The following is a 12,523-nucleotide window of genomic DNA, read 5'->3' on the forward strand; positions in this document are numbered from 1 at the left end:
ACCAGAATCATCTAAGCCAGGTCTAGGTGTGGATGAGGCTTCCTGGGTTTCGTTCCTACAACCTGTAGGTCTTTGAAAGTAAATAGGCAAGTTATTCCCCCCGCCCCCACCCCCACCACACACACTCAACATTCAACACGTAGTGGTGGGGTGGGCATTCCTGTTGAAAAGGGGACAGTAGAAAGGATCAGGGTTCATTGGTCCATAGTGGTCCTGAAACCCAGTTAGACAAGTGTTGGCAGTTAGGTCTTGAAGCCTGAGAATAATTCCCCATGGCTCTTGGCTCCACCCTCTGGGATCTTGGTTGCATCCTTCCTTTTCATGAAAGGTAGCCCATGCTTGCAGCTGAGTAATTTTCTCAGCCTTCTTCCTGCCCAGTGGAATTTTAGGAGTCCAGCTGCCTCCTTTTATTTTGTATGTCTTATCCCTTCCAGTTCAGGCTGCTGGTGTTTTGCTAAAACAATTCTCCCAAAACCTTTGTGGGCCTTCTGTGACTCTCACTGGAATTTGCTCCATTAGACAAAAGACACCCACAGATTTCTTCCCAATAAGCCCTCCTCCTCCTAGTCAGACAGCCAAGAGGTACATCCTTGAGTTTCCTAGAGGCTTTAACTTGGTTGAGAAGATCTATGGGCACACCCTCAATTATCCATCCCTCTCACATTTTACTATGAGTGGCAAGAAGAAACCAGGCGGTACCTTGACAATTTGCTAGGGACTTTCCTCAGCTAGATCCGTGAGTTCATTAGACACCCTTGCTCATTTTCACATGAGCAACAGTGTTGCCAAGCTTCTGCTACTACATAACAAGATTCCCCTTCCTCCAGTTTTGAATAACAGACTCCTTATTTTCTTTTGAGCCCTCACCAGCAGTGTCCTCAAAATCCATATTTCTACTAATAATCCATTTCAGGCTAGCTTTCTCTGGTCTGGGGCAGGCTTCCCTTCCAGCTTCGCTCAGAGGTTTGCTTCCAGGGTTCAGTTCCTCGCAAACGATCACACTGATGGCCTCTATTCTTTGCTGGCTGTTAGACAGAGGCCCCCTGGGTTCTCTGCCACTTGGGCAACTACAGCATGGCAGCCAGCTTCCTTCCAAGTGAGAGAGCAGGCGAGGGTGAGCACGGAACAAGTGGGAACCTCTTTGTAACCTCAGAAATGACATCCCATCTCTTTCCTCGTATTGTGCTCACTGGAAGCAAGGTGCCAGGTCCCGCCCACGTGCAAGCAGAGCCAGGCTTACTGGGAGCCTTGTCGAAGCTGCCCAACACGCATCTTAGGTTTGCCTGATTTTGAACTTCATAAACATGGAAACACACAGTAGGTACTCTTTTACATCTGGCTTGTTTTGATCAAAACTAGGTTAGTGAGATTCATCCCTGTTGTTAACTGAAGGACTATAGTATTCTCGTTGTCACCATGGTGTAGAATTCCACTGCAGGGATGGGTCACAATTTGTTCTTCAGTTGGTAGATGTTTGGATAGTTTCAGCTTTAGGACTGTTGTGGATAAAGCTTCCTTGAACATTCTTGTTCAGTCTTTTGTTAAACGTATGTTCGCATTTCTGTTGGTAAATACCCAGGAGTGGGATTTCTGGGTTATGGATGTGCGTGTATTCAGGTCTTGCAGATACTGCTACCCCTGTTTTCCAGGGTGTACCACCCTGTATCCCACCAAATGTGTGTGAGAAGTTGAGTTTGGAGCCCCCGGTTCTTAAGCTTTATATCAGGGAATTCTTCGCTTTCCTTGCTGCCAACTTAAGATTGAGTTTGCTCAGCCCCAATAAATCTGTTACCTTTTGTACATCTACCTCCCGGCTTCCAAAATTTTGTCTCCATTATCTTCTCTGCATTCTCTTGGTTCTTGTGTACCATTTCTGTCACTTTAGTAGAGTTTCAGGATGGAGGGAAAATAATGCGTGTGCTCAGCCCATGATCTTTAACTAGAAACCCTGCTCTAGTCTTTTGTGTCTGTGTTTTTCCCCCCTTATATTATCTTTTGTTCTCCCTCCTTTTTTCTCCTCCTTCCTTCCTTCCAACAGAAATAGTAACTGACATTTAAACAATCTTCCACAGGGATGTCTCCACGTCATAAATCTTTTTGTAAACAGTTTACAAAAATGCCTTGTAAACACCATCTTCAATAGCTGACATTATTCTGTTCTTTACTTAAATCCACCCCAGCTGTTAGATCTTGAAATTGTTTCCAGCTTATGTTCTTATAATAAACTTGAGCTTAATAACCATAAATGCACAGTTGAAATTATGACTTTTTTTTTCTTGTTGATAGGGCCTGGGGCTCCTCATAGAGATGTGTTACAGAGGGATGGTACAGAAACTGCGGAAGTTAAAATTAGCAGCAGCACAGCTGACATCTGGGCAATGTAAAGAGATTAGCTTTGAGATATTGAAGTTTTCCTGTGGAGGGGCGCCTTGAAGCCTTGGAGTGAATGGATTTGAATCTGGGCCATAGCTCAGGGAACCATTTCCTTTATATGATTAGCTTCAGGTAGAGGTTTCTTACTAGAAAGACAGTTACCAGGAAGAGGAAACGATAATAGAGAAAATGAGAGCTGGATGACGATTAACGAGCTCTTAGTATATACTGGGTGTTGTGCGAGCATTTCACATCTGCCACCTCAGTGATGTGTTATAGCAACTCTGGGGTGTAGGTTGTTTCCAATGTAAAGAAGAGAAGATTAATGAAATAATGCCATTTGCAGCAACATGGATGGACCTAGAGATTATCATACTGAGTGAAGTAAACCAGAGACAAATATATGATACCGCTTACATGTGGAATCTAAAAAATGATACAAGTGAACTTATTTACAAAACAGAAACAGACTCATAGACATAGAAAACAAACTTACAGGTACCAAAGGGGAAGGGGAGGAGGGATTAATTCGGAGTTTGGGATTAACATATACACACTACTATGTATATAAATAGATAACCAACAAGGACCTACTGTATAGCACAGGAAATTCTACTCAATATTTTGTCATAACCTGTAAGGGAAAAAATCTGAAAAGGGATATACATATGTGTGTGTGTATATAACTGAATCACTTTGCTGTACACCTGAAACTGACACAACATTGTAGATCAACTAGACTTCAATTTAAAAAAAAGAAAAACAGAAAAGAAGAGAAGATTGAGGCTCAGAACCGACAGAGATGGTCAGTTCTGGAGCTGGATGCCCAGTTTAGGGCTCTTTGATTTCCAAACACCACCCATCTTTCTTCTCTCTTGCCCTGCAGCAGAGACTTGGAAGTTGGAAGAGTGGTGGGTGGTCTTTAAGGCTAATTTCTTTTAACCCTGCTTCCTCTCACTGGTCCCATGGGGTTGAATAGAGCAGGTGTGGATGGGGAAATCCAGGGTTGCAAAGGGGGAAGGTGGGCAGGGGTAGTGGAGGGAGAAAAGAAGCTGTGGATCACCCCAGCCCGTTAGACCCCATGCAGACCACTCCCCCTCCTGGGCTCAGCTGCCCCACCTGTCTAACAGGGTTAGAAGATGGGCGTCTCCTGGCTCTGACATTCTGTAATCACTGACCCATTCGTTCTTGTCTCATAGGAACAAAAGCGGATCTTAGAGATGGGCATCACGGGTCCTGAGGGCCATGCTCTGAGCAGACCTGAAGAGGTAAAGGAGCCTCTGCTGGGTGTGACTCTGACATAGCTGAGAGCTCACCTTGATGCTGTTCCAGCTGGAACAGCCAGGCTAGAGCCCCTGTCTCCACCTCATTCCCCTACATGAGCCACCCAGCACATGTGGTCCTCTCCGGGTCTGCCCTCACTGCCTCCAGGTGTGTGAGCTGCGTGAGGACACTTCTGAGTGTGGCTGGACTCCTGGCATGTGGCTGCAGCTTGGGTTGCCTGCCTGCCTGCCAGCCACAAGTAGCACGGCCATGTGTGGGGCACCAGCAGACTGGAAATCAAAACACAGCAATACAAAACAATATAAAACATCGCAAAACATCATTGGTCCTTTTGTTCAAGAAGTACTGGTCTAGTGGGGGCAGAGACCAAATCCAACAGCAGGTGGTTTCACTTGGTTATTGAACAAATGAAGAAAGGAATGCATGTTGGACACTTGTGTTCCCTGATGTCAGGCATTTTATAAGTAACTGGCCACTTTATGGGCCTTTGATGCCTGCCCCACCTAGGCAATCTCCTTCTAACAGAGCATGCAGAATACTTCCAAGCAAGTGAATAACATGTCTGCCTTCCAACCGTCTAGCCAAATACATTCCAACTTGTTTTTTTCTTTCTTTTTAAAAATCTGCAGTATTTTCCTCCCTTGATACAGTAGATTTCCCTCTGACCACACTTAAGGAAGATCAGAGGAGGCTGATCAGGGAGAGCCCTGGGAACTCAGGGTGGATGGTGTCCCCCACCTCTCCCTCCTGTGACCCATGTATTTGCTGTGTCCGCAGCTGGAGGCTGAGGCCGTGTTCCGAGCCATCACCATCGCGGGTCGGATCAACTGCCCTGTGTACATCACCAAGGTGATGAGCAAGAGCGCGGCAGATATCATCACCCTGGCCAGGAAGAAAGGTACACAGACCAGCATCCAGGTCTCCACCGGGGTGTTAGGGAGAGGTGTGTCCAGCAAGTTCAAGTTCACTGACAGAGCCACTGCCCAGGGCAGACATTCTGCTGGTTGCCTGGGTCCCATGGGCCAGGTTAAAAAGGGAGCTTGGGATGGTGGGCAGACCCAAGATGTGTGGTCATTTTTAGGTTTTTGATTCCTGGGGTGCTCCGGGGGGCTGTGACCTTGGGTAAGTGGTGTTCTGAGCCTCAGTTTCCCCATTTGTAGCTAAGGTAATTATCCCCTCCTTGTGCATCACATGAGGCCATGTATTTTAAAGATCTGTGAAGAGTTCCAAGATCTCCCCTGGGTTTCACATCAAGGCAGTGATGGAGCTGGGGCTGCATCAGCTCGTGGATCCTGCCTGCCCTCTTTCTGGTCCTCTCTTTGGGCTCTTCATCTTGGGTCCCCCATCTAGGGCCTCTTGGTGGATGCCTGCACCCAGGCTCCACTGTGGGGCCCACACAGAGTCTCAGCTGCAGGCTGGGAAGGAGGAAGGTGTTCTGCCAGAGCCAGAGGGGACAGCCCTGTGCTGGACATCAGGGGAGTGTGGCAGGAAGTCTGCCTCCAGTGGTAAAACTTGGACGCACTACTTAACCTCTCTGAGCTGCTGTTGCCTCATCTCTAAATGGACCTGATGGGCTCACAGATGCGAAGTTCCAGCCTAGTCCTTGGTGGGTCCCGAGGGCGCCTGAGGACCCTGGGGCACAGGCGCCACTGGTGCTCCGAACGGCCCTGGCTGCCTCTGAGCTGCACAGTGGCCATTCCCCAGGAGACTCAGGGGAGGTGCCCGAGTGCGGTCCCCAGGCCTTATGATTGAGGCCCATAGCCCCCAGATGGAGAATGAAGAAGGTTGCCTAAAGCAGCCTTCCTTCCCAAAGTCAGGGTGAGAGAGAGAGAGAGTGGAAGAGGGAGTAGCACATGTCACATGAAGACAGTGGCTAGAATCCTTTTGTCCTGTGAACATTCACCAAGGATGTCCACCACCAGGACGAAGTCTGCCCCATCTACTCTCAGGGAGTCATGTGAGGTTGCCCAGGAGCTCTGGGTGAGAGGGAGCGGCTGGATGGAAATCCACAACAGCAACATGGCCCTGACTGCACCCACCACCCTCTGCACACAGGATGCTCCCCCTTTCTTACAGGAATCCTTCATGGGAATAAGTGGGTCTATTCTTAAAAATCTTTAATTATGTATTTTATTTCACCTAATATATCCAGAATATTCATCCCATATGTAATCAGTATAAATGTATTAAGATATTTTGCAGTATTTTTTCTGTACGGTCCTCAAAATCCAGTGTGTATTTCACCCTTACAGCACATCTCAGTTCAGGCCCACCCCAGCTCCAAATGCCTGAGTACCGCATGTGGCTGGTGGTTTCCGTATGGGACAGAGCAGCTTTGAACCGCAAATACCTGGTTTTCGTACTTTTAAGGGCAGGCCGACGAGTAGAGGCATTGTACAGAGGGTGGTCTAGGTTGGCAGAGCTTGTTGAGGACCAGCTCCAGGTTAAAGATGAGGAAACTGTGGCTCAGAGAGGTGGCAGGAAGCGGGCTGCGGGGTAAGCATGTCAGGGCGCTAAGCCTGCAGGTCCTGGAGCTGCTGAGAAACAAGGTGACCACCAGCCGCACAATTTAAATTAAACTTACATACAACTTTCAAGTTGGTTCCTCAGTCGCTTTAGCCCTGTTTCTTGTGCTCCAGGGTCACGTGTGGCTGGTGGCTGCTGACTCGGGCAGAACCACAGAGAGCGGCCCCATCACTGCTGTTGGGTGGCGCCGTCCCAGAGCCAGGCTGCTGGAGCCCAAAGCCAGCCTCCCCCTCGCCAGCAGGGTGGCCTCGGGCAGATGCCACAGAGCCCTGAGCTCCCGTCCCTCCGCACTGTCTCTGCTGCAGGGATTCTCACTGGGAAGCCGGAGACTTTGCCCTGGGCTTCTGTTCTGGCAGAAACACATGTGGCCCGCCCTCTGGAAGGCAGGCTGGACTTTCTGGAAAGTGAATGCTCAGAAAGGAGCCCTCCAGCAGCGGATTCATGGCCGCTTATCCTGGCCCCTTTGTCCCGGGGGCGGGATGGCTCTGAGGTTTCCCGGAGTCCCCAGTGAGCTGTGAGCTGCAGGTGTCCACACCACAACTCGGTGATAACTCACCTTTCCTTGGCTTCTCTCTCTGCCTTATGTCACTTCCTCAATCCCCACCTCGTCATTTACTGGAATCACCTCTGAACAAAGCTCTTGAACTCAGTTTTACATTTGAAGATCTGCTTCTGGCAGAATCCAAATCGAGACAGCACATCAGGTCCCTGTGCCTTGGTTGACCGTGGTAAAAAGAGATAATAGTCAAATTCAAATGCTAAAAGCATTCACAGCCCGAAAGGTCGCTGAGCCGGAGAGTGGGGTGCTGAGTGCCTGCTGGCCGGTGGGGCTGGGGCTCTGGGGGGTGTGTGTGGTGAAGCCTGGGGGAAGGATGGATGATTTATTCCCAGTCTTATTCTCCAGCTTCTGAGATTCTATGCCTGCGTCCGCATCTCCCACGAGAGACCATTCGCTCTCAATCATGCGTGTTTGTGTTTGCCTCCCAAGGCCCCCTCGTTTTTGGTGAGCCCATCGCTGCCAGTCTGGGGACAGACGGCACCCATTACTGGAGCAAGAACTGGGCTAAGGCAGCGGCCTTCGTGACCTCCCCTCCCCTGAGCCCGGACCCCACCACGCCTGACTACTTGACCTCTTTGCTGGCCTGGTGAGAGCCCGAGGGTGGCGGGGTCATGGACCTGGGCTGGGTGGGCAGGGCCTTTGGGATCAGAGGCTTGAAGGATGGGAAATCGTGGCTGGTTCAGACATACTTGTGAGGGGTCCTTGGGCTGGCTTCCCCAGGAGACCTCAGAACAAAGCTTCGGGTTATTTACAGCAGGCCTTTGAGTCAATAACTGTTCCATTCACATTTATAGGTCACCTCCCATTCATTCAGTGATATTTAAGCATATTCTGTGTGCCTGGCACTGTGGTGTATTGGGAAACACCCAGAATTTGGAATGTGAGACCAGGACCCTAATCCTGCCTCAACCCCTAATCGGCTGTGTCACCCTGGCCATGCCATATAACCTGTCATGTCTCTGCCTCAGTTGACGCATCTGCAAAGTGGGGAGAATACAGTACCTACTGTAGAGCTGGGTGAAACCGCATAGAATAAAAGGCCTGGAATTCACGGTTCACAGTGGCCACTGCGTTACATTCTGCTGCCTGCACACAGTAGGAGCACAGCTCCTTTAATCCCTTCTCTGCCATCAGCCAGCATGAGGGAAGAACACTTAAGGCCATGGGAGAAGGCTAAGTGGTGAGATGTGCAGCCTGGTCTGGAAGCGAAGATGCAAGCTCAGAAGGCTTTCTGGAGGAAGTGGCATCAGGCCTGGAGCTAGCGGATGCATAAGAGTTTGCCTGATGGGCGAGGACAAAGTGGGGCTTTTAATCAGAAGGAACTATAAGGGGGGTGAGGGTGTGTTCCCCTTCTCCCTACATGCTGCAGCAGCCCATGACTTACACAGCGTCTGCAGTCCAGTGTCTGGTGGGCAGCTCTAAGTCCAAGACAAACTCCCCATCTTTCCCGATGAAGCTGCTGCTCCCCCATTCTTGCCCATCTCAGGAGGTGGCAGGACACGAACCAAAGGCCCTGGAGTCTGGCCGCTTCTCACCTCCTTGGCTGTAGCCATCCTGGCTCAAGGGCCATCATCTCTCACCTCCTGACAGGCTTCTCTATTTCCATACTGCCCCTTCCACACCCTCATCGCATCACAATCTGTTCTCAACAGATGCTCAGATATTTTAAAACCTAAATCAGACAAAGCCATCCCTCTGTCAGGAGACCTCTAGGGTCCTCTCTTCTCAAAGTGAAGCACAAGTCCCCACTGTGTCCCTCAAGGCTGAACCTGATCTGTCCCTCACTCCTCACTAACCTCACCTGGTCCTCTTCCCTCCTCAGTTCCTTTGGTCCAGCCCACGGGTGTCACGCTAACTAGATGCTAGGCAGGATGGTGCCACAGGGCCTTTGCACTCACCCTACCCCTTACCTCTTCTCTTAGTCATCTTGTGGTTTGCTCTTTGCCAACTTCAGATCTTTGCTGGAAGATTTCTTCTCAGTGAGATAGTTCTGATCACCTTCTTAAAAACGGCAGCCCCAGTGCTACCCAACGCCACCCCCTACACACACCCTACCCTAACACTCATTCTCCTGACAGACTGTATGTTCCTGACTCTCCCACCCTGCATTGGAATGTCAGGTAATGAACACAGGAATTTGTCTCTTTCTGCTTGTAGATGCCTTCCCATTGCCTAAGACCGTGCCAGACACGGGAAGTGTGCAACACACCTTTGTTGAATATATGAGTGACTGTCACATGCAAATATATTTCTGTACATCTAGATGATTGCTAGTGTGCCCTGGGACTCCAGAGCGGAGGCTGGCCTCTGCTCTCACTGAAAATCACAAAATAACGCTCCACTTATTCCCTTGATTCAGATGCCAATTAGGGGCCTATTATACAGCCCCGGAGTATTTTCTCTCCAAAGCCCAAGGGACAAAAAAGCAAACCCCGCGAGCTTGGGTCACTTTGCTACAACCAACAAATAGCATTTTGTCCTTCGGGCACAGCACAGAAACGTTAGCCAGGCCTTACACTAACAGCCTTACGAAAGGAACACCAATGTCAGCATGTTATGTTTTGCTGCCTGACCTGGCAGAGACATGAGTCCAGGGACGTGACCGTCCTTCCAGCACAAACATCCCTGACTCTGTGAGACACGCAGGCATGTGCTGGAGGCTGGATTTTACTCGCTCATTTATATGTTCGTTCATTCATTCATTCATTCATTTACCCATTCATTCATTCATTGGCTCCATTCAGTTTTTCTTTTCCTCCTTCTTTTTTAAACCTTGAGATAAAATTCATATAACATAAAATTCACCAAGCACTCGATTTTAAAGAGAAGAGGCGGAGGATGGCGAGAGAAGCAAGGGAGTTAGCATCTTTGGCGCCTGCCGTGCACAAGGCGAGTAGCTCATTGGCTCGTCCGCTGGTCCTAGATGGAAGGTTCCATCCTCTTCTCCATTTTCTGCATGAAGAAAAGAGGAGCGACTTGCCCTGCCAGAAGGTGGCAGGTCTGGGATTTAAAAGCAGGCCCGTTGGATCTGCAAAGTCAAATCACATCAAGTGTTGTTCAGGGGTCTAGTGAGATGCGTGGAAACAGTCACCCCATTGGTCTCTAGCATCTTCTATTCTCAGCAAGTGTCTCCGCACAGATGCCTGCAGCATCTTGGGGCCCTGCGGGCTCTCCCCGGAGGGTGGAAGAATAGACCCATTGCCTCAGGATCAGAGCATTTTAGGGCAGGAGGAGGAGGAGGCTGACCCAGGGAGCCTTACCCTGACCAGCAGGAGCCCACATTTACACAGAACCTTCTCCTGACGCCCAGGCCTCTTTCCAGACTTCAACAAGACAGCAAAGGCCACAGTGCCTTCCGGTGTCACTCAGTAAGGTCTGTGATGTGCCCCAGATCTCTCCGGGGTTTGAGTTTCACAGCCTCCTTTGGTGTCTGAAATTGGGGTCTATTCCTCAATGTGAAGTCAGGTCTGAGCCCACCTTGTTTTGTCTTTGTCAGTGGAGACCTGCAGGTCACGGGCAGCAGCCACTGTCCCTACAGCACTGCCCAGAAGGCTGTGGGCAAGGACAACTTCACTCTGATCCCGGAGGGCGTCAATGGCATAGAGGAGCGGATGACCGTGGTCTGGGACAAGGCGGTGGTAAGGCGGCACTGTCTCCCCCAGAACATTCTAGAAACACCCCATCTGGCCCATCAAAGCAGTGCGTTATGCACTTCTGGTTCTTAAATTTCCTTTCTTGCTTCAAGGCAGAAGCAGAATGTCCCAGGAGGGCACACGGAAAACGCGTGACCCTTAAGAAAGCAGCACGAGTCCTGAGGCATCCTCTGATTTGCAGATGTGACAGCAGCTGTCCTATAGTCTCTAAGGATGAAAATGTTTTGTTTTTAACTACATTTTAGTCCATGTAAAGATGACTTTGTGAACTGTGTGTGTGTTCAGGGTTGGGGTTCAGAGTAGGGTACAGAGGCTTCCTGTTGTGTAAGGAAGCCCCAGGTTATATCCTGATCACTGACTTGAAACAGTAGATTTTTATTTTCTGTTAAACTTGAGCCCAGTGAAACTGCCCAGATGACAGGGTGGCCATTGTGGAAACGTCAACACACCTCTGAGCGGTTAATTATATTTTCCACTCTGATGCAGCCAGGCCCCTGGACTCTTTGAGAGTGGCCTAGTTTCAGCAGGGAGAGGAGAAAATTCCAGAGTCCTTGTAAGGACTCCTGTTGGCAGCTTTAGTTCTGTGCCTGTCTGCGCCTTCTGGTCCTATTATGAGATGCTCTTCTCATCAGTGGCTCTTGCCTTCAGGCTACTGGCAAAATGGATGAGAACCAGTTTGTGGCTGTTACCAGCACCAATGCAGCCAAGATCTTTAACCTGTACCCCAGAAAAGGGCGGATCGCCGTGGGCTCGGACGCCGACGTGGTCATCTGGGACCCAGACAAGGTGAAGACCATCACGGCCAAGAGTCACAAGTCGGTAAGTCCTAGCTTATCAGTGACACTCCTGGCTTAGGTGAGCGATTCTTGCTCTGCAGTCATTTTATTTATTTTTATTTTTATATTTATTTATTTATTGGCTGCGTTGGGTCTTTGTTGCTGTGTGCAGGCTTTCTTTAGTTGCGGCGAGCAGGGGCCACTCTTCACTGTGTTGCTCAGGCCTCTCCTGCTGCAGAACACAGGCTCTAGGCGCACAGGCCTCAGCAGCCGTGGCACGTGGGCTCAGTAGTTGCGGCTTGCGGGTGCCAGGCGCAGGCTCAGCAGCTGTGGCACATGGGCGCAGCCACTCCACAGTATGTGGGATCCTCCCGGACCAGGGATTGAACCCGTGTCCCCCAGACTGGCAGGCGGACTCCCAACCACGGCGCCACCTCTGCAGTCATTTTAGAAGCCTCTGGTTAAAAATGATTTGTGAATTTTCCAACTAGCATGATTCATGTTGTTCAGATTTCTCCTGCAGTTGGAGAAATAGGGAGAAGGGTTTGGAGCAGGCTCAGCTAAGCCGCTCTTCATGTGTCTCTTCCACTGCCCTCTGTCCCGCGGCCCCTGTCTTGGGCTCCTGTCCACAGGTGCATGTATTCTCAGCCAGCTGACTCTGCTCCTGATTCCACAGAGTAAGCTGTCAGAGAGGGGAAGTATGAGGTCCAAGATTCTTTCTCCAGTTCAGGCTGGAGAGGCTTTGATCTGCTATATCAGAAACCTACTTCAATTTGGGGCTGGGCTTGCAGCCATCAAAGAAAAGGATTGGACTGATCCACGCACATTCTCCCAGGCTCCAGGCCCCAAGCCTATGCCTGTGGGTTTTCTCTGCCTTTTGTATCTGACATGCCCTGGATTTCTTCACTCATCCAGCAAACCTCTAAGGATGCAGAGAGACATAGGGAATCTTTTCCTCCCTAAGTGCTTGCTTCAGACCCACTCTGCATGGCCAGCAGCGGTCTTGGGTCCAGATGTTCACACTCACACACACACATACACACACACTCACAAGACACAGAGTCCTCAACCTGGTCCTTCATTCACCAAAGTCTGTTACAGGACGAAGGCTGGGAGGCAGAGCGTGTGCACACGGCATCACCCTGCAGTGGGCGTCCTCATCACCATACGGCTGTCACTCCCCAGCCCAGCGGTCACTTGCTGGTGATGGCGACCACATGCATGGGGACAGGACCCCAGGCATAGGGAAGCCTCAAGAGAAAGTGACAAGGACCACTTGTAGAAGCTCATGAGTGTGGCCCGCAGGTCCCCCTTGGCCATAAGAGCCATGGCCTGGGGGACAGAGAAGTCTG

The 12,523-nt window shown here is 50.1% G+C and overlaps 1 protein-coding gene across 2 annotated transcripts in view; it reads left to right on the top strand.

Annotated features, from left to right (window-relative positions):
- CRMP1 (collapsin response mediator protein 1) overlaps window positions 1–12,523 on the top strand; it is a 63,798-nt gene that overhangs the window by 39,804 nt on the left and 11,471 nt on the right. For both annotated transcript variants that reach the window (XM_057705601.1, XM_057705602.1), the window contains exons 7-11: window positions 3,573–3,641; window positions 4,435–4,555; window positions 7,172–7,328; window positions 10,239–10,380; window positions 11,044–11,214. In XM_057705601.1, coding sequence (XP_057561584.1) covers window positions 3,573–3,641; window positions 4,435–4,555; window positions 7,172–7,328; window positions 10,239–10,380; window positions 11,044–11,214 — 660 coding nt within the window. The remainder of the gene's footprint in view (window positions 1–3,572; window positions 3,642–4,434; window positions 4,556–7,171; window positions 7,329–10,238; window positions 10,381–11,043; window positions 11,215–12,523) is intronic.

The sequence above is a fragment of the Hippopotamus amphibius genome, chromosome 13 (assembly GCF_030028045.1).
Source record: "Hippopotamus amphibius kiboko isolate mHipAmp2 chromosome 13, mHipAmp2.hap2, whole genome shotgun sequence".
Classification (NCBI taxonomy): Eukaryota; Metazoa; Chordata; class Mammalia; order Artiodactyla; family Hippopotamidae; genus Hippopotamus; species Hippopotamus amphibius.